The following is a 24748-nucleotide window of genomic DNA, read 5'->3' on the forward strand; positions in this document are numbered from 1 at the left end:
CTGATTTATATGAATCAAGTGCGCTAGTGGGCGGAAACATCTCAAACCTGCAGGACTCTGGACCTCGAGGACTGGAATTGGTGACCCCTGCTATAGGCCTCCTCCCTGTAAGTCTTGCGGTTGTTGACAAACTCCCTGTTGCTTTGGAACGCGTACCGTCGCTTGTGATCCGTTCAGATGTGATTCCTTAATCGCAGGAAATTACGATCCCTGTAGACCAGGTCCACCTGGCCCCTGTAGCCCTGGTGTGTGTGTGTGTGTGTGCATGTGGGCGTTTCCCCTGGCGGTGGTTGGGCAGCGCTTGAGCGTCAGTGTTGACTGAGGCCACAGATTGTCTAATTAGATTAAGCGAGGCTTTCGTCAGATAATCATTGAGCCTCCTGCAGCTCCTGTTTTTGTCCCGCCATGGAGAGCAGCCGGCAGGGAGCTCGCTGAAGGTCAAATCCACTTCCACGCCGTCAACGGGACCCCTTCGGACCCTCCGCTGTGCGTACGTGTGTGTAGCTGAGGAGCGCTGGCCGGGTTATGGGCGGTTGTGGGACGCGTGTGTGCGACGCTGCTCAGTGTAATCGGAACGCCGCTAATTCCTGCTGCTCACCCGAGGCCATGGGGGAGGTTTGTGTAAGTACAACTACCTCCGCTTCCGTTATTCGTTAGTTAGTAGAGTTTACCAGTTGGTCTTTGTCATTTGTAAGATGATTTAAGAAGATTTCTTTTGTCATGTCATGTACTGCATGTTGACGTTCTATTGACTTTGACGGACTAGCTTACCTGAACACAACCCCGAGCAGCACGTCTTTTAAAAGCCTCCTGTTATGCTGTAAGGGAAATCTTTTCATTTTAAATTAAGAACAATAACAAACAAATGTTAATTTATTCTACTTTATTTTATCAGTTTCAAGTGTATTAGCTATTAAATATTTTGCAACCCTGATATGTTGCCGATGAAATTGATCCATTTAGAACTAAGAAAAACAGTAGCAAAAACATGAACAAAAGTGTGAATAAAAGAGAAATGGACATTTATTGTTATTTAAAGTATAATTAAAATATTTCCATTTATCTTGTATGACGGCAAAGCTTAAAAATCTCATGAAAATTTGAAAAATGGGGACAACAGTAATTTACTCATTAACATATAAATTAATATACATCATTTGTATTATTTATATTGTATATTAAATATTTTGCCCTCCTGTTATTTTGGGGTGGGTCAAAGTTGCCTAAAAGTTTAAAAGTCAGGAAAAACAACAACATTGAATTAACATGGACAACATTTTTTTTCTGCTGGCCATGTTATTTTCTTCTTTTGTTTAGTGTTACGTTTATATATGTAATAAATATTGAGGAGGCCGATGATGAGCATCTTATGAAATATACAAAACATAAGAAAACGGAGGAAAATGATAACAATCTCAGCTTCTCCCCTTTAATGCAAATATTTTCATCCTGCTCTTCATTCAAGTGATTTTCAACGACGCTAATTTGGATAGCGGCGAAGCGACGGCTCGTCCCCGCGTCTCGACTTGCCGTGACTTCCAGCTTCCCTCCTTTTTCTGTGCGTCCGTCCCTTCGTCCCCGGCTCAGATTAAGGCTGACTGATTGACGCAGATTACGCCGCAGGTCACAGGCGGCAACCCGGCACGGATACAAGTGGGAAAAGATATCAACTGAAAAATGAAAAATTGATTAAGCGTGTTTAATAGTGTCATGTGTGGCTCACGCATGACACTTTTTGTTCTTATTAAAAATCATTCAAGTGTAAAAAAAAAAAAAAAAAGCATACTAACTGGAAGAAATAGTGGCAGATTTGGTATTAACTCATTCACTCACAGCCATTTAGACTGAAGCAACCCCCTTCGCTCCCGGCTGTTTTACTGGATTTTGACAGATTTCGCAAGGCCCACAGAATATTGTGTTCTATTGCTATCAAAACATGGAAGCTACCAAAAGAAAGATTAGAGTCTCTTCTCTAATCAGGAGAAAAAAAAGTATATTTCTATCTGTTTCCGTTCTGCAGCAATTAGCATTAGAATATAGCTAAATTTCATCATTATCCACAAATCAGTGGTGAAATTAGCTTTTTGCAATATGGCCCTGGCTGATCTCTTATACTCTGCTGCCACCCGCTGGCCATTTTTGTAATAACTACCCATTGCTTCAACCATTCTCTTCAGTTCAGAGGCTGCTTCAAAACCTTCTGTATGCTCTAGCATAAAAAAAAACAACAACATAAAAAACGTATAAATACGTCTTTGCTAGCAAGGTAATATTTAAAATAGAACACAATTATACGTTTTTGGGAGCAAATGAGTTAATATTTATACAAGGTTAAGCACATTTAATAGTGTCATCTGTAGCTCAATTCATTTTTTGACATTATTAACTGACATAAAACTGCGAGAAATAAGGGCAGATGTGACTCCTCCCTTTTTTCTGACATGATTAAGCATCATACATACATACAAAAGAAGTTAACAACTGTCAATCACTGCAAAGGTGGCTCATGTGTCCCCTTTTGGACATTATTCATTGTCATACAAGTGCCATGAAAATTTGAAAAATGGGGAGAACAGTCATTTCCTCATTTTCATATAAATAAATATATATCATTTGGATTATTTATAGGGGCTCAAAGATGCTTGTTTAAAAGTTCAAAAGTCAGGAAAAACATAACAATGAATTATGAATTCACTTTTGAGTCCAAAATTTGAAAATAAATTCATTAAATGACATCAAATTAACTACTTTCTACGTGTATAAAATCAAATAAAATGCGTTCTCAATTTATAGACCGTCTCTCAGCATACTGTGAAAACGCGTGACGTGAACTCCCTGCGTGCGTCCACAGTCACAGAGTCCACGTCAGAGCCCAGCCGCACACCAGGCCGACCTCTGAGCGCAACCTCTGAGTTTGACCTCTGAGAAGGCCCGTGGGCCGGCGCCCCGAGGCAACATGGCCAACAGCTCTTTCCGCGGCGGCAAGCGAGGCCGTCGCGGCTCCGCCTACCTGGAGGCCGAGTTCAGCTGCTCGCTCCAGGAGCTGCGCTCGCTTATGGAGCTGCGGGGCGACGACGCCCGCGAAAGGATCCGACACAGCTGCCAGGACGTCGACGGACTCTGCGCCAGACTCAGGACCTCCGCCCTCGAAGGTCAGTGTGTGTGTGTGTGTGTGTGTATGCACGTGTGTGTGTGTGTGTGTGTGTGTGAGTGGAGGCTGACAATTGTCGTTTACGTAATGCAAGTGAACGCAGCTTTCGCCACAGCAGGTCGATTATTGCTACTTGTTGACAAAATAGGATGAATTGTACAAAATTAAATTAAAATGAACAAAACTAAATAAAATGAGATTGAGAGAAATTGAGATTAAATATCATCAAAATCCAAACAATCATTTCACAAGGAACCAAAAGACCGTTTAGCAACTCATTATAGGCAGAGGTATAGGAAATCAAATTGAATGAATATTTGTGGAGTTGTTGTAATTGAAAACTCCAACATCTCAAAATCGCAACCGGTTGTCGTATACGTAGAAAATGTGTGACGTAGTTGTGTCGCCGTCTTGCACAATTCCTGTTGAAGAATGTGTCTTGTGACATTTGCCACCATCATTAATTCATGTGTGCCAATCTTGCACACGCTCAGTAGACACCTCCAGTCACGCTAAAATGTCAACAACAGCTTGAAAAATCCATCTAACCCAACCTCTCACTTCCTGTGTGTGTGTGTGCGTGCGCACGTGCATTTTTGTGTGTGTGTGTGTGTGTGTGTGTGTGTGTGTGTGTAATGCCAGCTGCGATGCAGTGAATAACATGAGAAGAATGTACACTTAATTGACTTACTGACTCACTCACTCACAAATATTTGATGCATTAACCAATTAACTAACTGACTTACAAACTTTTGCACCACTAACTAACTAGCTAACTAACTAACTAACTAACTAACTAACTAACTAACTAACTAACTAACTAATGTTTGCCCATTAATTAACAAATTTAATGAACTGACTGAATCATTAACATTTGCCTAACTAACTAAATAACTAACTGACTGACTTTTGCACCACCAACTAACTTGCCCCACTACTTAACTAACTGATGAATAACATGTATCCCACCAACTAACTAACTAACTAACTAACTAACTAACTAACTAACTAACTAACTAACTAACTAACTAACTAACTAACTTTCCAACGTTTCCCCATTAATCAACAAATTTAATGAACTGACTGAATCGTTAACATTTGCCTAACTAACTAAATAACTAACTGACTGACTTTTGCACCACCAACTAACTTGCCCCACTAGTTAACTAACTGATGAATAACATGTACCCCACCAACCAACCAACTAACTAACTAACTAACTAACTAACTAACTAACTTACCAACGTTTCCCCATTATTTAACAAATTTAATGAACTGACTGAATCATTAACATTTGCCTAACTAACTAAATAACTAACTAACTGACTTTTGCACCACCAACTAACTTGCCCCACTAGTTAACTAACTGATGAATAACATGTACCCCACCAACCAACTAACTAACTAACTAACTTACCAACGTTTCCCCATTAATTAATAAATTTAATGAACTGACTGAATCGTTAAGATTTGCCTAACTAACTAAATAACTAACTGACTGACTTTTGCACCACCAACTAACTTGCCCCACTAGTTAACTAACTGATGAATAACATGTACCCCACCAACCAACTAACTAACCAACCAACTAACTAACTAACTAACTAACTAACTAACTAACTAACTAACTAACTAACTAACTAACTAACTAACTTACCAACGTTTCCCCATTAATTAACAAATTTAATGAACTGACTGAATCGTTAACATTTGCCTAACTAACAAACTAACTAACGAACTAACTAACGAACTAACGAACTAACGAACTAACGAACTAACTAACTAACAAACTAACTAACTAACTAACTAACTAATAAAATGACTGATGAATACCATTTGGCCCACTGACTGACTAACTGACTGACTATCATTTGCTGCATTAACTAACTACAAAGTAATGAACTGACTGACACATGGAGTGCATGCAGGGCATACAACGGGACTCTCAGGTTCAGGTCACAAGATTCCAGGAAATACAATACGTGTGAAAAGTAGTTGTAAGGTGCACCTACGTGTGTGTGTTTTGCCCTTTGAGGTCTGGACGGTTCGTGGGAGGACCTGGAGCGTCGGCGGCAGGCGTTCGGCCCCAACGTGATCCCCCCCAAGAAGCCAAAAACCTTTGTGCAGTTAGTGTGGGAGGCGCTGCAGGATGTGACGCTCATCATCCTGGAAGTGGCCGCCATCATTTCACTTGGCCTTTCTTTCTACCGACCGCCGCACGCCGACAGGGACAGTGAGTTCACTCTCCTTCGCTTTCTTTCCTTGTCACCCGTGAAAAGCTGCATTTTCCCATAAGCCCCGAATGCACCACTAGAAGAGAAGAACAACATTTGAATACGTCTCTTTGTTGACGATGACGTTGTAATTGTGGTTAAACAATTCAGTCAGGGATTCCAGGAGTCAAGCTGTCTGATTAACCAGGTGACCTGCGACGACTTGAAATAATAACGAATGAATGGATGTGATGTGTGCACGTAGGTTGCGGGAGCGCGGCAGGCAGCGTGGGCGACGAGGGCGAGGCGGAGACGGGCTGGATCGAGGGCGCGGCCATCCTGCTGTCGGTGGTGTGCGTGGTGCTGGTGACGGCCTTCAACGACTGGAGCAAAGAGAAGCAATTCCGAGGCCTGCAGAGTCGCATCGAGCAGGAGCAAAAGTTCAGCGTGCTGCGCGCCGGCCAGCTGGCGCACGTCAAAGTGTCTGACATCGTCGTGGGCGACATTGCGCACGTCAAATATGGTCAGTGCTTTCTTACGCAGCTTACAGCAAGTCAGCTAACTCATTGACCGGCAACTCACTAACTAACTAACTAACCAACATCCATTTAACAACTAACTGAAGTAAAACTTACAGATGGATGGGCTAATTAACTAACTAAATAGCTTCAAAGATAACTAACTACTCAATAAATTACCATCTAACAACTATCTACTAAAGACTGACTGAATGACCAACGATGATTAACTTAATAACTCCCTGAAGGACTGATTGAATGTCAACTGTCAACTGTCCAACCGACCAACCAACCAACCAACAATTACTTGAAAACTATCTCACAAAAACTAACTGACCAGTGAATCACCTCACTAACTGATGGACTGACCAACCAGCTAACCACAGCTACTACTACTAGCTGACGGACAACCAACCATCTAACAACAACAACTACTACTGTTAACTGACTAGCCAATAGACCGACCTACCAAGCAACCAATCAAACAACACCTCACAAAAGTCAACTGACCGACTGCCCAGCCAACTATCTAAAAACTAGCAAACCAATACGCACAAACTGACTGACCAATCGACTGGTTAACTGACCAACCATCATCACAACACCAATCATCTAACGCTAACCCTAACAAATGCTGACGACGACTGACCTACAGCAACCTACCAACCTTCTTATCTACCTACTTAATGAACTATCGACTAACTAACTACATTATTAACTATCTAGCTACTTAATTGACTAACTAACTGGACGACTCGTGATCAACTGACTAACTGCCCGTCTGACCGAACATCTACCCTTGCCAAGTTGCCACGATACTAACTCACTGACCAATTGACCGACTAACCAACCATCTCACAACAAGACCAGCGAAGCGACCCAAAGGAAACGTCCGGCAGAATGATCACGATGGTTCGCACCCCGACGTGTCTCCGTTGCCATGACTACACGGTGGCTTCTGCAGGCGACCTCCTCCCCGCCGACGGCATCCTCATCCAAGGCAACGACCTGAAGATCGACGAGAGCTCCCTGACCGGAGAGTCGGACCACGTCAAGAAGAGCGTCGACAAAGACCCCATGTTGCTCTCAGGTGCTCCACTGATTGATTGATTTCGTTTTTGAAACTTCATTTGATGACAGTATTGATTGATCTCACAATAATATGTTTTGGACTAGTGTTCATTTTATTCACCAGTTTTAAATTTTGTCTCAGTTTTAGTCCAGTTTCAATCACGCTTGTTAGTTTTTACCATAGTTAGTCAACCTCATCCCATTTTTATTTTGTCAAAAATGCTAAATCTTTGTCTTTATTTTAGTCCAAGAAAACATAATTTTATTCGTCTAGTTTTAGTCAACAAAAACTGTCAACGTCTTAGTCTAGTCTCAGTCAGGACAATCATTTCAGACCTGTATATTTTTTTTGTCAGAAGATTATGTTTATGTAGATTATGTAACATTTTGTATCTAAAACTATTTCACATAAAACTTTTCTCTCATCTTTTGGAGGAAAAACAACTTCACACAATTACTGTAGATCAACAAGTGGCTAATATGGCTCGATGCTACAAACTAGTAAATTAACCAGCATTAGTTAGCGGTTGGATTAACATTATTGTTGGGACATTATAGCCGTGGATTAATGTTAGGTTATAATTTTTTTTTTTTTACCTTTCACCATGAATCCACTTCCTGTTTGTCCCGTGTGTTTGTGCATGTTGCACTCGCGAGCTGCAGATTTGAAAAGGGGGCGTGTGTCACATGACTGTGTCACATTAGCAGAGACAAGATTTGACAAAGTCATCATTTTCCTCTCGTTTTTGGTCATGAACTAAAATGTCCATAGATTTTAGTCCAGTTTTTATGACGTGAAGTACATTTTTGTTTCGTCTTCATTAGTCGACGAAAATGCAGACTGATTTAGTCCCAGTTATTGTTTATTAATGAGGGTTTTATTCTAGTTTAGATTAGCTAGAAAAAAATGTGTGTTGACGAAATGATTCTTGTTGAGTTTTGGATTGGGAAACGAACACAATTTGGACTTGAAGCGTCCCCGTTGCGTACTTGCCCAGGCACTCACGTGATGGAGGGCTCGGGCAAGATGGTGGTGACGGCGGTGGGCGTCAACTCGCAGACGGGCATCATCTTTGCGTTGCTCGGCGCCGGCGAGGACGACGGCGACGACGACAAAGCCGAGAAGAAGAAGAAGAGGAAAGAGGAGCGCAAGAAGAGAGACAAAAAGGATAAGAAAAGTATCTTGCTCCACTTGTGGTATTTGATTGTATTGGATTTAGTAAGCGAATTGCTAACAACCTATTTTTTTCCCCACAGGTAAAAAGGAGGAACAAGGCAAGAAAGGTGAGTTACCACATCTGTCAATAACGGCTTTTAACTCTTTGACTGCCAAAAACATTATATAACGTTTAGTAAAATCATATGGAGGAGTGCCAAAGACGTTAAAAGACGTTTGTTTCAAAACAGAGGTGAAACTAACCATTTTCTATTGTTGATTACTGAAAAACGTAATAAGGTAGAAACAAACTTTTTTTTCTGATGAAAGATGAGAGTCCAATCTTTCATTTGGTAGTATGTGTGTTTCCATAGTCCAAACACATCATTTTCTGTGGACCTTGAAAGATCAGTCAAAAATGCTTAAATCGGCTGGCACCCACGGCATCCTTTTTCTGAAAACGTCTGGCAGTCAAAGAGCTAACTGGTTTTGACCAGATTGGACCGCTTCTGTGATTGTCTGCATTGGTTCTGCATCTGGTTCTGTCTGCTCCAAACTGGCTCTTTCTGGTTCTGTCCTGGTTCTAAGTACTTCTTCTGTCTGCTTCTGACTCGTTGTGTCTGGTTCTGACATCCTCTTGGCTAACGACGTTCCATGTGGTGGACCAAAGGATTCCGTTGGCTCATTTGCAAGCACCAAGCGGGCATTAGCGGTATTGTTCGTGGTATGGATCCTTTTTGGAGTGCCACTCTGCCCCATTGCCGTACGGTGTTCCGCAGGGTTCAAGTTTGGGGCCCCTGCTCTTTCCATTGCATTTGCTGCCCCTGGGTTCCATCTGAAGAGTCAGATCTTTGTCCCGCTGAGCAAAAAAGGATGATTTCTCCTTAAGGTCATGTTTGTCCTGTCTGGAGAATATGAAAGTCCGGATGGCACTGAAATTCTTGACTTTCAATGAAAGGAAAAAATAAGTTATGCTGTTGCCTTGTACAGCCCACCCCGTTGACGTGACGTGAGCCCCTGGCGTCTTATCTAAAGCCAACCATCTTGAACTGTTAAATTGGACTGTGATTTTAAATCGGTGCTTTCCTTAAATCCATTTTTTATTTGATTTTTTAGGCAGCCGGTGTTCCTTTCACAACAGCACTCCTTCGTTACGTCTCGGCTGGGTTTCCGTAATACAGAAACAGTCGTCATCAATTCCTTCGTTACGTCTTGACTGGATTACCGTAATGCAAAAACAGTCGTCATCGATTCCTTCGTTGCATCTCGGCTGGGTTACCGTAATGCACTTTATTTTGGAGTCAGCCAGCCGTCATGGATATGCTCCAGATTAGATCCTTGGTCAGGTTCGTGGATACTCAGTGAAACGCATGGCACCAGTTGACCCCCATCTACCGAGACACCCCCACCCCTCCCCCAGCAGCAGGTGCTCCTGACTCTGTTGATGGTGATTAGGAGCAAGCAGATTAGCTTGCTTAAGCTCGGCAGCTTCTTTCTTCACTGCTGCTGCTCTTGCTTCTTCTTCTTCTTCTTCATGTCCACTAATAGCCTATTGGGATCAAGACACACACTTACGCACCATCTTTTCCTGTCACACCTGGTTAGCTCCCGTTCAAACGACTCCAGCATGGGCCACTTTATTAGGGACACATCTAATGGCACCTCATACGAAAACGCACCGAGCTGGATTCTTTTGATCCTTTCGTGTGCAAAGTGACCAGAATATGAACTCATTTACTCGCAGCCATTTTCACTGAAGCAACCCCCTCCGCTCCCGGCTGTTTTATTGGATTTTGACGGATTTTGCAAGGCCCACAGAATATTCTGTTCTATTGCTATAAAAACATGGAGCCTACCAAAAGAAAGATTAGAGTCGCTTCTTTAATCAGGGGGAAAAAGTATATTTCTAACAGTTTCCGTTTTGCAGCAATTAACATTAGAATATAGCTAAGTTTCATCATTTTTCACAAATCTGTCGAAAAGAGCTTGTTGCAAAATGGCCCTGGCTGATCTCTTATACTCTGCTGCCACCTGCCTCCCGTTTTTTGTAATCACTACCATTGCTGCATCAAAGCCGTCTGTATGCTCTAGCAGGAAATAAAGAAATAAAAACGTCTAAGTATTGGGGAAAAGACATACTTATACGTTTTGGGGTTTGACTGATTTAGGACAGTCTGTCAGTTTGGTTCGAAAGATGAATAAATGCGGTTGGTAAATGCGAACACGATGTGGCATTTTCCCGACAGGGAAGAGCAAAGATGGCGCGGCCGTGGAGATGGAACCGCTCAACGAGGACACCGAACCAGAGAAGAAGAAAAGCAACTTGAGGAAGAAGGAGAAGTCAGTCCTTCAAGGGAAGCTCACCAAGTTGGCCATGCAGATCGGCAAAGCAGGTACGAAGGCGCAGGTCGCAAATACGGCCGTTTGGGTCTAAAAGCAAACGTGAGTTGCAGGGATATTTTTGGTGTCCTTTGGGCGGCATGGCTCAGTGGTAGAGTGCTTGTCTCTCATCCGTGAGGTTGTGGGTTCGATCCTCACCCATGTGGAAGTGTCCTTGAGCAAGACACTGAACTCCCAGTGGACCTGGCAGTAGTCGGCCATTGCTGGTTTTGTGTGTGTGAATGTGAGGCTTCAATTGTAAGTATGAGTAAATGTTGTTAATATGCTGTAGTTGAAACGCTATATAAAAAGCAGTCCACTTAGCATCTATCATGAGTGGACTTACCAAAAAGTCTCAAAGACACAGGAAGTCAAACATTTTGGGTTGAGACAGCCCTTATAGGGATCGTTTCCAAAATTGTTGGCTTTGTAGTAGTATTCATTTTAGCCGCTAATTTTAAAATGGAGTCTCCGTTTTAGTCCAGTTTCAATCACGCTTGTTAGTTTTTTACGTAGTTGATCAACTTCATCCCGTTTTTGTTTCGTCCATTTTTAGTCGACAATAAATCTAGCTAGCGTTTTAGTCTTTTAGTCCAAGTAAACATTGTTTTATTCATCTAGTTTTAGGCAACAAAGCTGTCGTTTTACTCGGAACAATCATTTCACCCCTCCATGTTTTTTTTTGTCAGCAGATTATGTTGAACATTTCGAATCTAAAACTATTTCATATAAAATGTTCTCTCAATTTTTTTTATGAAAAACAACTTGACACACAATTACAGTATATCAACAAGTGGCTCATATGGCTCGATGCTACCAGCTAGTAATTTAGCCAGCATTAGTTAGCAGTCGGATTAGCATTATTGTTGAAATTGGATTAATGTTACGTTATAACTATAATTGACTTCTTTTTTTTTTTTACTGGATAACTCTAATTTACTTTTAACCTTTCACCGTGAATCCACCTTGTGTCCGTCCCAATGTTGGTGTGCATGTTGCACTTGCTAGCTGCAGCCATGACAGTGTCAGTGACAGATTAGCAGAGACGCCATCTTGTTTTTGTTCATCAACTCAAATGTCCATTGATTTTAGTCCAGTTTTTATGAAGTGAAGAACATTTTTGTCTCGTCTTCATTTGTCTACAAAAATGAAGACTGATTCACTTTGCTGAGTCTTGGTTAAAAAAAAAGCCCGAAATTGCTCCGGCAGGCCTGTTCATGTCGACGTTGACCGTCATCATCCTCATCGTCCGTTTCCTGGTGGACACCTTCTGCATTCAGGGCGTCGCCTGGACTGCCGAGTGCGTGCCGGTCTACGTCAAGTTCTTGGTCAAGTTCTTCATCATCGGCGTGACCGTGCTGGTCGTGGCTGTGCCTGAAGGTCTTCCTCTGGCCGTCACCATCTCGTTGGCCTACTCTGTCAAGGTTTGTCGCCTTCATACTTCCTACTCCGCACAAGAAGAAGAAAGTCTTGCCGCAGTTCTATTCCAAAAAGTTTCTCGATTTGGACGCCTTTTTTTTTTGTCAGGTTCAATCAATCGAGAACATTTTAATAAACAACAGACAAGGAAGGAAGACAAGAGACTTGGATTATTATTTTTTTGCACGAGTTCATGCTTTGCAATACTATAAGAGTAAACATGGGATAACTTATGTACATTTATTGTAACATTTTCATTTTCATTTTTGCACGAGAGGTTTAAGCCCAATGCAATGTTTTGCCATTAAAATGTGTTTTCATTGGAGTACCTCAGGGAAGTGTTTGAGGTCGATTTGTTCTTTTGTAGGGATAGACCAATTTTATGGCCTTTATTTAAAAAATAGGACTGACAATAAAAAATGCATTTAAAACTGTGTTGACCTCAGGGAACTATTTATATCGATTTTTAGTTAACTTTATGAGAGGTGCTGCTCTGCGTCTTTTGTTTTTCTTTGAAAGTAAAACAAGGATACATGAAAGTTTAACATTTCAGTCATTTGGAAATTTGGGAAAAATATATTTACTGTAGAAAACTACAGGGAGCTATGATTTTTACTTTTTTATTTAGTTTTTAAGACATACCCGCTAAAATTTCTGGATAGTTTTAAAGAGTTGGAATTTGTATTTATTTTTAATTTTTTTACAACAATATTTTTCACTTTGACTCAAATTGAATATTGGCTCCAAATATCGATTATCGGTCTCCCTGACTAGCAATAATCGCTATCAGTATCGGTCCTGAAAAAAAACTGAACATATTGGTCTATCTTTATTCTTTAGAAAATGATGAAGGTCAAGGGTTAGGTTGTGTTAATTAATTAATTGATGAATTAATTCCAATGCAATTCCAGCGCAGTGTTTTGCCATTAAAACAATGTGTTTTCGATGGAGTTCCTCAGGGAAATGTTTGAGGTCCCTTTGTTTGTTTGTTTCAGAAAATGATGAAGGACAACAACCTGGTGCGCCATCTGGACGCCTGCGAGACGATGGGCAACGCCACCGCCATCTGCTCCGACAAGACGGGCACGCTGACCATGAACCGCATGACGGTGGTCCAGGCCTACGTGGCCGGCTGCTACCACAAGAAGGTGCCCGAGCCCAGCCTGGTACCCGCCAAGATCCTAGACCTGCTGGTTCTGGGCATTGGGGTCAACTGCGCCTACACCACAAAGATTATGGTGAGACGTTGAAAATAGACTTTCCATTCAAGACCTCGGGCTAAGTGGATGTTGGCTGGATGCCAGCAGCGTTCAAAGAGACGCTGATCTGGGATCAGTAGAGCAGGCTTCTCTAACCGGACTGGACCGCATGCTTCGTTTTCTTTTGATTTCCCGCAGGCCCCCGACAAGGAGGGCGGTCTTCCTCGCCAGGTGGGCAACAAGACGGAATGTGCCTTACTGGGACTGAGCTTGGACCTGCGACGGGACTACCAGAGCATTCGCAACGACATCCCCGAGGAGAAGCTCTTCAAGGTGTACACCTTCAACTCGGTCAGGAAGTCCATGAGCACCGTGCTCAAGAACCACGATGGCAGCTACCGCATGTTTAGCAAGGGAGCCTCCGAGATCCTGCTCAGGAAGTAGGTGCCCCCCGTGCAAGCGAAGGGGCTGGTGTGCCCACATATGATGTGAATGAGCAAGACTTGACGTAGGACTTGCTGATCCCACGACTTGGCTTGACTAATCACAGGAGGCAAATCCAGGTGCGGAAAGTAAAAACGCTGCCACAGTTTGGCTTTAGCCCAAGCTGCTAGCTAGCGAGCTCTCTAGCTAGCTCCCCCGGGTGCTTGGATACCTGCTCGGGAGCTAGTTAGCTAGCTAGCTAGCTAGCACAAGGGGCTAAAGCCAAACTGTGGCAGGGTTTTTACTTTCTGGACCTGGATTTGCCACCTCTGCTTGACTTTGTGGATTTCTGCCACAGTAACTTAGGACTTGCTTGACACACTTGACATTGTCTTGAGATTGTCTTGAGATTGACTAAAACTGCCAAGATTAAAAAAATAAATACATAATTGAATAAAAGTGAAAATAAAAACGGATATAAAAATACAATTCAAAAATTAAGAACAAAAAATAAATATAAATGGCAATAAAAACAAAATAATATATATAAATCAATAAGTCAAAATAAAAAATACAAATAAAAAACGATATTAAAAATAAATAAATAAATGTACAAATATCTATCAATCACTAAGTAAAAACACTCTGCTCTCACATTTATTTATTTCATGCTGCAGACGCTCTGTCAGGACAAAATATTATTTAAATGAGGGGGCGGTCCTAAGCGTGTCTTGGGTGTCTCGCTGAACTTGCGTGGAGAGCTCCATCAATGGATGACTATCTTGTCCACTGTCGCTCAAGTCGCAAGTTAGGACCGCCTCCTCATTTGAATAACATTTCGTCCTGACAGAGCGTCTGCAGCATGAAATGAATAAATGTGAGAGCAGAGTGTTTTTATTTATTGATTAATATGTATTTCTATTTATATATTTATTTTTGTATTTATTTCCACATTTATTTATATATTTTCATTATTTTTTTAATTTACCTTTATTTATGAGTATATATATATTTTGTTGTTTTTATTTCCATTTATTTATATATATATATATATATATATATATATATATATATATATATATATAAATGTATATTATATATAAATGTATATTATATATAAATGTATATATTTTTTGTTCTTCGTTTTCAAACTATATTTTTTATATCCGTTTTTATTTTCACATTGATTGATTGATTTATTCATTTTTAATCTTGGCAGTTTTGGTCCTCCATAGACTTGCACTTGTGACTTATTCTCCCAACTTTAACCCCCGCCCCGACTCCACCCACCGCCAGCATCCCTCCCGGTGACCGCCCGTCCCCGTCGTCCCGGCAGGTGCTGCAAGATCCTGACGGAGAACGGCGTGGCCAAAGCCTTCAAGCCTCGCGACCGGGAGAAACTGATGAAGACGGTGATCGAACCCATGGCATCCGAGGGCCTGCGGACCATCTGCCTCGCCTATCGGGACTTTTCCGCCGCCGACCAGCCGGACTGGGACGATGAGGCCGACATCCTCACCGGACTCACCTGCATTGCCGTGGTCGGCATCGAGGATCCTGTCAGACCTGAGGTGTGTGAAACTCAAGTTTCCTGATTTGACTTGCCAGAAGAATCATATCCAGGTTCAGAAAGTAAAAGCCCTGCCGCAGTTGCGTTTTCTCGACCGGGAGCTCGTTTACCTGCCGGTTAAATAGAAGCACCTGACTGTGGACGGGTTTTTGCTAGGGCTGGTTTTTAAAAAACTAAATAATCAATATCGAATCGATTTTCCTTTTCGAGCCTGACATCGATTCATGAAACCATGAATCGATTATTTTAAACTTTTCCTCATACATTCATAAAAAAATAGAAATTTAAAGCCCAATTTCCCCCCCAACTTTTTGTATCTTATTGTTTTCTTGAAGCTTACTGTTCACATGAATTTAAAAGTATTTTATATTTATATTTATATTATATTTTTATTTAAGTATAAATGATTAAACCACTTACTGCCTCCGCAAAATATAATTTTTATGGAGTTTTAATCATGTCCTTGATATCTAAGAAAAGTGATGTTCCATAATTAATCAATATCAGACTGAAGTAAAGTGAATCAAATCGAATTGGAAAAAATCACAATCAAATCCAACTGAACTCTTGTGAATCAAAAATTAGAATCGATTGAGGAAATTAGAATCGATAGCCAGCCCTAGTGTTTACTTTCTGGACCGGGATTTGACACCTCTGACCTCTGCTCAACGTCTGAACTTCCTGTGATGTCATCAGGTGCCGGACGCCATCAGGAAATGCCAGCGTGCGGGCATCACGGTGCGTATGGTGACGGGAGACAACATCAACACGGCGCGTGCCATCGCCAGCAAGTGCGGCATCCTGCATCCCGGGGACGACTTCCTGTGCCTGGAGGGAAAAGAGTTCAACAGACGCATCCGCAACCAGCTGGGCGAGGTCCGTATCGGAGCCGGCAATCGATGCGGGAAGTCGATCAGAGGTGGCAAATGCAGTTCTAGAAAGTAAAAACCCTGCCACGGTTAGCTAGCTAGCTCCCTAGCAGGTAAACAAGCACCCAGGGAGCTAGCTAGAGAGCTTGCTAGCTAGCACCTGGGGCTAAAGCCAAACTGTGGCAGGGTTTTTAATTTCTGGACCTGGATTTGCCACCTCCGAAGTTGACTGAATTTTGCTGTTGTCGTCACAGATCGAGCAGGAGCGAATTGACAAGATCTGGCCCAAGCTCCGAGTCTTGGCCCGGTCGTCGCCCACTGACAAGCACACCCTCGTCAAAGGTAAGGAAAAAAAGAAGGAAAGCTCCAGCTCCTTTAGCTGCCGGTTGAGTACAAACTCTGACTGCATTTTTACTTACTGGACCGTCATCACCTCTGGTTTTCTCCGGGTCCTCTGGTTTTCTCTAGAAGTGGCAAATCCAGGTCCAGAAAGTATAAAGCCTGCCACAGTTTGGCTTTAGCACCTTGTGCTAGCTAGCTAGCTCCCTCCCCTGCGATTGGCTGGCGAGCAGTTCACTTTCCTTACTTGATGGGAGCGGCACAGAATTGTGTTGCCTCAAGATTGGAAGTCTGGATGCTTCTTAGTCAGTAATGATTGAACAGGCCAGTGTTTCACAATTATGTTTTTGACAAGAGTTTGGAAAGTTTTGTAGAAAATGTAATTAGTTGTTGAACATGATTTTGGTGTGGTGGTGAATCGATTTTGGTGCTCAAGTTGTTCGGGGCATGCCCACACGTCGCCCATCGTAGATGAAAGGGCATCCTGCTGTGAAGTTATGACCATCCCCACGCCAAAACCTCGCCAACAAAATTTTTTTCAGGGGACATCAAATTGGCCCCGCCAAGGTCAAGAACCCTGAGAGAGCAGGTTTTCATTCAGCCTGTCGCTACATCTTCCTCTTTCAGGCATCATAGACAGCTCGGTGCTGGAGCAGAGGCAGGTCGTCGCCGTAACCGGAGACGGCACCAACGACGGGCCCGCCCTCAAGAAGGCCGACGTCGGCTTCGCCATGGTAACCGATGACGCAATAGCAAATGTACAAATATGACAGTGCTTCCGCTACTTAAATACTACTTGTCGAGCAAAAATACTCAAACTGCAGTCGTACAGTCAAACTGAGTGCAGTATATTCAATTAAAATCCAATTCTAAATACAATAGTTAAATGAAATAAAAAAATAAAATGACATGAAAATAAATGAATGAAACACAATGAATTGAGTACAATGAAATAAAATAGAAGTTAAAATAAATATAAAGCAATTCTATAAAATAAAATAGAATAAAAATAATTAGAATGCTAAATTATCTTTGAAAAATAATACAGTAATATAAAAGCAAATAAAAGATAAAATGAAGAAAAATGAGACGATAAATAATAAAATGCACCAAAATAAAATAAACTATGAAGTCAAATAATAGACAGGTTAATAATATCAAATGATATAGGAAATCGGCTCATTTTAAGAGTGAAACAAACTCAAATAAAATGTAACAAAATAAAAGACGAGGTGAAGTCAAATAAAGGAAACGAATCAAATGAAAGGCCAAAGTGAACAGAGGTGACGTGTTGTTTGCTTGGCAGGGCATCGCAGGGACGGACGTGGCCAAGGAGGCGTCGGACATCATCCTGACGGACGACAACTTCAGCAGCATCGTCAAGGCCGTCATGTGGGGCCGCAACGTCTACGACAGCATCTCCAAGTTCCTGCAGTTCCAGCTCACCGTCAACGTGGTGGCCGTCATCGTGGCCTTCACCGGCGCCTGCGTCACGCAGGTGGGTGGGCTGCCGACCCGCCTGCCGAGCCCCGCCCGCCCGCTCGCTTCCTCGTCTCGTCTCATGCCGTCCGCCCCCTTCCCGTACCCTCTGGCAGGACTCGCCCCTGAAGGCGGTGCAGATGCTGTGGGTCAACCTGATCATGGACACGTTCGCCTCGCTGGCGCTGGCCACCGAGCCGCCTACCGAGGCGCTGCTGCTGCGCAGCCCCTACGGACGCAGCAAGCCGCTCATCTCGCGCACCATGATGAAGAACATCCTGGGACACGCCGTCTACCAGCTCACCGTCATCTTCACGCTGCTCTTTGTCGGTCCGTCACAGAAAACAAACAAAAACAGAGAACGGCAAAATAAGAATACAAACTTCAAAATATAGGGAAAAGAAAAATTCCAATTATATAGAGCTAAATTGATTTAAAATAAAGCCAAAAATAAAAACATTAACTAAAAAAATACAACTACTGTATTTAAGAAGACAAAAAGTAAAAGTACGAATAAAAATAAATAAAAACTTTTTTTTTAAAGTATAACTCAAAATAAAAGTGCAATAGAGTTCAAAATCAAATTAAAAGGCAACAACATAAAGTAAAAGTGTAAATAAAAGTTAAAAATGAAATACAAAAAAAATAAAAACAAAAAAATTGAATACAAGTAAAAATAGAAATAAAAGCAATAACAAAAGTAAAAAAACACAAAAGTACAAATAAAAAAAATTAAAGCTAACAATAAAAAAAACATAAAGTCAAAGAACAAATAAAAATAAACTAAAAAACTAGAACACAAAAAATAAAAAAATACAAATACAAATGTAAAAACAATAAAGCCAAAAACATAAGTAAAAAATTTTACTAAAAAATATGCAACTACTGTATTTAAAAAAGCTCAAGTAAAAGTACAAATAAAAATATTTTTAGTTTATGTTTATTTATTTATTCATTTATTACTATATTTAAAAAATACAAATAAAAGTAAGTGTACAATAAAGCTCATAATAAAAAAGACAAAAACAAAGTAAACGCATCAATAAAAGTATAAAAAACAAAAACAAATAAAAGAAAAATGGGCTAAAAGTAAATGCCAAAGTAAAATACAAATGAAAGTAACAATGAAATAAAAGAAAAAAGAGAAATAAAAAAGTACAACTTAAAAATGTGAAAATAAAAGTAAAAATAAGCAACATATTCAAAGTAAAACAAAAAAAAGTGAGATTAAAAGCAATTTGAAGTGCAATTTGTTTGTTTGTTTTGTATAGGTGAGCTTCTGCTGGACATGGACTGCGGTCGCAACGCGCCGCTGCACGCGCCGCCGTCGGAGCACTACACTATGGTGTTCAACACCTTCGTGCTGATGCAGATCTTCAACGAGCTCAACGCCCGCAAGATCCACGGCGAGAGGAACATCTTCGACGGCGTCCTCGACAACCCCATCTTCTGCTCCATCGTCTTCGGCACCTTCCTGGTTCAGGTAAGAAACTCATGCGACGCAAGAAATAATATCCAATGAATGCAATGGTTGCGGCGTTGCGGCGTTGCGGCGGCAGGTGCTGATCGTGCAGTTTGGCGGCAAGCCTTTCAGCTGCGTGAGCCTGAGCGTGGAGCAGTGGCTCTGGTGCGTCTTGCTGGGCTTCGGCAGCCTCCTATGGGGACAGGTGAGACGGGTCGGGACGGCGCCGAGTTGGCCTACGGGACTCGCTGACGACCTTTGCCCCCCTTGCACCCCCTTGCTCCCGTGCACCCAGCTGGTGTCCAGCGTGCCCACCCGCTGGCTGAAGTTCCTGAAGACGGCGGGCCACGGCACCAAGCAGGAGGAGATCCCCGAGGAGGAGCTGGAGGAGATGAAGGACCCCGACGAAATCGACCACGCCGAGATGGAGCTCAGGAGGGGCCAGGTGCTCTGGTGCCGGGGCCTGCAGCGCATACAGACGCAGGTCGGCTCCCTTCTTTCCTTGAAAACATCCCGTCGTTAGCCTAATAGCTCACTTCAAGTCAACATTCTAATTTCATTCTTTAAAAAACACAAAAACAAAAGGGGACAGAAAACGGTTGAAGCGATGGTACAAAAACGGCCAGCAGGTGGCAGCAGAGTATAAGAGAACAACCAGAGCCATGTAAAACAAGCTGATTTCTCCATAGTTCTAAACAGATTTGTGAATAATGACGAACTTAGCTATATTCTAATGCTAATGTGCTGCAAAACGGAAACAGATAAAAAAATTATTAAAAAAATTCCAGATGAAACAAGAGACTCTAATCTTTCTTTTGGCAGCTTCCATGTTTTGATAGCAATAGAACACAATATTCTACGGGCCTTGCAAAATCCAGTCAAACAGCCGTGAGAGAAGGGGGTTGCTTCAATGAAAATGGCTGTGAGTGAATGAGTCAGATATAAACGTGACAGATGACAGTACCCTGGTCTTTCCAACCTCCCATTTCCCAGATCCGCGTGGTGAACGCCTTCCGCGACAGCGTGTCCCCGTATGAGAACCTGGAGACCCCCGAGTCGCGCAGCTCCATCCACAACTTCATGACCCACCCCGAGTTCCGCATCGAGGACTCGGAGCCGCACATCCCGCTCATCGACGAGCTGGAGGGCGAGGACGACGCGCCCACCAAGCGCAACTGCGTAGTGGTCCCCAACAACACCCTCGCCGCCGCCGCCCCCCCGGAGCGAGAGCGTCCCCTACTGCCACCCCCGCTCCTCAAGGACCAGCAGGCCCCTCAAGCCAGGGCCGCGGGTTTGATCTCCGCCAATTCCGGGGGGCTGCCGCCCTGTCCGGGAAGCCCCCTGCACAGCCTGGAAACCTCGCTCTGAAAACAGCTAAATGAAAACAGACACCTGATTGGTTGAGAACCAGGAAGTAACATTCTTTGCGTTACTAGACGTGAACTCTTGCAGGTGTGCGTTAGCGGAAGGTGATTTGTTAATCGATAATCACTTAGATATTAATGTGATGGATCTGTGACTTTGTGTTTGTACAGTAGACAGCCAGGTTGGTTGGTGTCTTAATTGTATGTTTTGTGTGTTTTTGTAAAAAAAGAAATTGGTTTTAGGTCTTGACTTTCACAATCAAAAGGAAAGAAAATGTCCCAATATATTCTTAAATTTAAAAATCGGATCTTAAACAGAAAAACAAACTTTTTTCTTAATCCAATGTATTATATTCACTGTTGTTCAGGGTTCATTTTTATATATTGAATATAAAATGCCCAAATAAGGTTGAAATTATATATTTATATTCATTTTCTAGTCATGGGGGAAAACAACGGATTTGAATTGAATATTGACAGTGCATTTTCATGCGTAAATTTTTTTTTATTCACTGGATGTTGGTTTTTAAAATAAATAGCTTTTGTCTGTTTTACACACAAATTCTCGACTTTTCATTAAACGTGATAGTAGTATTGTCAATATAATTATTATTAAATGATGGCGATAATTGTTATAAATTGATTTTTGTACACGAGTTGAGTCCCAGTCTAAAGAAAAAGGGGCTTTTGTACTCACGGGCCTCATTTGATTTTTAAAATGACCAAAGGGACCCGGAAAAGTAAAAATGTGTTTAAAATGTAATGGTGGGGAAAAAACAAAACTCTTAATATTGATATTTCATCAACCACATACCCTCTGCAGCCCTCTAGTGGAGGTCTTGGGTTACAAAATTATTTAAGTGGACTTTGACCTCAACTTTATATAGCAGGTGGGGGAAAAAAGTGCTGTACATAAATCTGAAAATAGAACACAATATAAAAACAATAGGTAATAATAGCAAACGTAGGGGAAAGCAGCACTAGAGTGCGCCAAGGAAAATAAACTTTTAAATAAAGATTTCAATAATAATAATAAAAAAAAGCTATTTAAAAAAACGAGAAACGCTACACATTTTTTCTCACGCAAACGCCAAATGAAAATCACCACTTTTTTTTTTAAACAGACAACGATATTAATACAGAAAAATTAAAAAGAACGAGAAGCCAGCGGGATTTTTAAAAACAAATCACCACAGTCACTTCCTGTTTGTGATATGACGTCATGCGGCCGCTGTCCAATCAAGGTGGGCTCCGAGCCGGCTGCAACAGCGCGTGACGTCACTTGCCAAAATGGCGGCGGACTGGAATAGAGGTATTTGTTTTGACACGTAAGAGTCTGTAAAAGAACTACGTTAACTACACATACCCCTGTTTTTAAGTTTCGTTTTACGATTATTTCCATTTTAAAAAATAGGAACACAGTTGCCACGTAGATAGCCGCAACGTAAGACTCGAAATTGACGCTAGGAAGCTAGTTGATCGACGAGTTTCTTTCCCATCTGACGACGTGCTCGTTTTGCTTTTGACGAAACAATTGTCCATTAATTCAAACGTATGACAGCCAACGTGGTCGAATCTGATCTCGTGTGTTTCATACAATGAGCTGCTGTGTTACAAAAGGTGTAACGTCACGTGTTTGTCCTGGCAGGTCATGGCTCGGTGCAGGACATGCTGGACGCCGAAAACAAGCGTCTGACAGACAACTTGGCCGTAAAAGTTTCCCGACTCAAATCTGTAAGTAGATCGAGTGTGTCATTTTCAAACGTCACAGATGGGTAGCCACATTCTACTCAAACCAGACTAATCGTATCTTAATTCAGTTCAATTAATGGCTCAAGTTAACATTAAAAATAGTGTTCCAAATAATTACTTGAGTGAGTGTTGCGTAAAAAACACAGTAACTCTTGAATAACTTCAGATTCAATAGTTTTTAAAATCAAAACATGAACATCAAATGGACAAAGAAATAAAATTAGGAATGTGCAACTTTGCCTACCACTTAACTAAACAATGATAGATAAAACATTAAAAATAAGTTAAGGCAAATTGGACAATATAAAATCAATCTTAAATCATTTGTTTACGCTCATCAAATAGCACAATATGTTTACGAGGCAGCGATTGCTTGACCGAGTTTGAAGTGGACATTTTCGGCAGACAGATTGCAACTTGAAACTTTGCTTCTCTCGGGGGCAAAGGGACTTTGTGTGCGGCCATGTGACTGCCTGGCTCCGTTTGATTGGTCAAGTAGAGTTGCTCTTGTTTACGTTGGATTGGTGACACATGCGACAGAATGTGAGGCATAAATCTCCCTTATCAATGTAATTGAGTAAAAGTAGTGTATCTTTTTAGCAAAATACTCAAGCACTAGAGGCCACTTTTTTAATTCTGAAAAAAATATTGACAGATTATTAAAATAATCTTTAGTGAATAACTACACAGAAATATTTGTTGTCCACATAAATGACAAACAAAAACTTTCAGCACAACGGTGAAAGTACCGGATGTATTGTCTAATCTGGTCGTTCATGTTCATAATAGTGCATTATCACCACCTGCTGATATTGTCTACAAACTGACAGTAACGCTTTGGGCCAGAGGTGGCAGTCGCGAGTCAAAAAGTGACTCACTCCACAAAGATCCTTTATATCAAATTGATTCTAATTTCAGAATAAATGCTAATTATAATTTTAGAATAATTGCTAAATAATAAGACAAGAAAAACTAATTTCCCCACAAATTTAAAATTCACCAAGGTCGACCTGAGTAAATATTCTATTAACTTGTTTAATGTCTTGCACATCTAAATGAAGATTTAACCATGCGTCGCCCTCTGGTGGTCGGCTAACTTACTGGTTGAGAAAGTGCTAAACAAGATATTCAGCAGAGGTTGCTTTTTAAATGTAAAAATCACTGAGGTTAGTTAGTTGTGGCTACCAGAATTGTGATTATGATTACAATTTCATTGATTGATTGATGAGCCTAATCAAGCCACCACTGCAATCAGTCTCTCATTTTGGTCACGATAATCACAAACGTTGGCTGCCATTTTACGTGTGGAACCTTTCCTGACAGCTGGCATACGACATCGACAGAGACGCCGACGATCAAAACGACTATTTGGACAGCATGGTGAGTTGGAACATAATGTCGCTCAAAGCAACAACTTGACTGTGCATTTTGACGTACTTGCTGCTCCTGCCAGGACAACAACTTCATGAGCACCACCGGCCTGCTGAGCGGCAGCGTCAAGCGCTTCTCCACCATGTTGCGCTCGGGACGCGACAACCGCCGCATCATTTGCTTCGTCACCATCGGCCTGGTGGTCTTCTTCTTCCTGCTCTACTACGCCGTCAACAGGATGCGACGCTGAGACGCTCGCCGACTCTGGGCCGCTCCCGCCACAGATGGACACGAGAGGGGAAAGGAAAGAAAAGGGAAGTGATCTGCAGGGGGCGGCAAAGAGCGCGTGAGCAGCAGCTTGGAAACAAAAGACTTCTTTTAGGTCCATCGACATTTAAGAAGATCTCTGGAAGAAGTGTGGTTTATGTTTTGCTAAATTAAAATGGTTGTGTACAGTTTCTTAACGATAATGAAGTCAAAGATAGTTTGTAAAAGACGTATGATGTAAATGTTCCTGTTGATCCTGATACTGCCAGATTTATTGCTACATATTTATTTTTGTTATATTTTTAGTTTATACATTTCTTGCCACATGGCTTTTCGATTCCATTCTGCTTTTATGTTGACTTACATTTACCTAAAATAAATAGTTTTCAATATAGATTTTAATAAGTTTGTATTCAATGGAAAATGGTTATATATAAATCAATGGACCCACTGTGAATCTTCCACTACAAAATAGCTAATTAATCACTAATGAGGTAGATGCCACGGACTTTCCACTTCCGGGTTTCACACATCAGCAGGCCACACCCACTTTCTTCAAAATGTGGGTCTGGAAAAGCAGCCATAGACAGTGATTCATTCGGCTCCGTCCGAAAACAGGACGGCCCAATCAAATTTGTCTATTTGCGTGACGTCGTCTTCGTGAGCAACGTCATTCTTCAGTCATCAAGTTTTTCCCGCAACGACAACGTCATTCACTTCGGCTAATAACCATGTTGGACTTTTAC

General features: G+C 41.7%; 2 protein-coding genes across 4 annotated transcripts; both read left to right on the top strand.

The window, feature by feature from the left end:
* The first annotated feature begins 364 nt into the window (after window positions 1-364).
* LOC144054309 (plasma membrane calcium-transporting ATPase 1-like) lies at window positions 365-21174 on the top strand. 2 transcript variants are annotated; one of them, XM_077569604.1, is made up of 21 exons: window positions 365-621; window positions 2852-3152; window positions 5187-5384; window positions 5630-5887; window positions 6748-6972; window positions 7952-8131; window positions 8211-8237; window positions 10356-10502; window positions 11698-11912; window positions 12903-13145; window positions 13305-13546; window positions 14866-15100; window positions 15796-15975; window positions 16223-16310; window positions 16935-17041; window positions 17614-17805; window positions 17903-18116; window positions 19058-19269; window positions 19346-19453; window positions 19544-19732; window positions 20242-21174. In XM_077569604.1, the coding sequence occupies exons 2-21, from the start codon at window positions 2957-2959 to the stop codon at window positions 20614-20616; spliced, it is 3831 nt and encodes a 1276-aa protein (XP_077425730.1). In that variant the 5' UTR covers window positions 365-621; window positions 2852-2956; the 3' UTR covers window positions 20617-21174. The 2 variants fall into 2 exon arrangements, with proteins under 2 accessions (XP_077425730.1, XP_077425731.1); XM_077569605.1 differs by having other exon boundaries at window positions 6847-6972.
* Window positions 21175-21837: 663 nt separating this feature from the next.
* Window positions 21838-24396, top strand: bet1l (Bet1 golgi vesicular membrane trafficking protein-like). 2 transcript variants are annotated; one of them, XM_077569611.1, is made up of 4 exons: window positions 21838-21924; window positions 22261-22346; window positions 23688-23744; window positions 23818-24396. In XM_077569611.1, the coding sequence occupies exons 1-4, from the start codon at window positions 21903-21905 to the stop codon at window positions 23983-23985; spliced, it is 333 nt and encodes a 110-aa protein (XP_077425737.1). In that variant the 5' UTR covers window positions 21838-21902; the 3' UTR covers window positions 23986-24396. The 2 variants fall into 2 exon arrangements, with proteins under 2 accessions (XP_077425737.1, XP_077425738.1); XM_077569612.1 differs by lacking the exon at window positions 21838-21924 and adding an exon at window positions 21938-22164.
* Window positions 24397-24748: the final 352 nt, after the last annotated feature.

Source organism: Vanacampus margaritifer, chromosome 6, assembly GCF_051991255.1.
Source record: "Vanacampus margaritifer isolate UIUO_Vmar chromosome 6, RoL_Vmar_1.0, whole genome shotgun sequence".
In the NCBI taxonomy this organism is placed as follows: Eukaryota; Metazoa; Chordata; class Actinopteri; order Syngnathiformes; family Syngnathidae; genus Vanacampus; species Vanacampus margaritifer.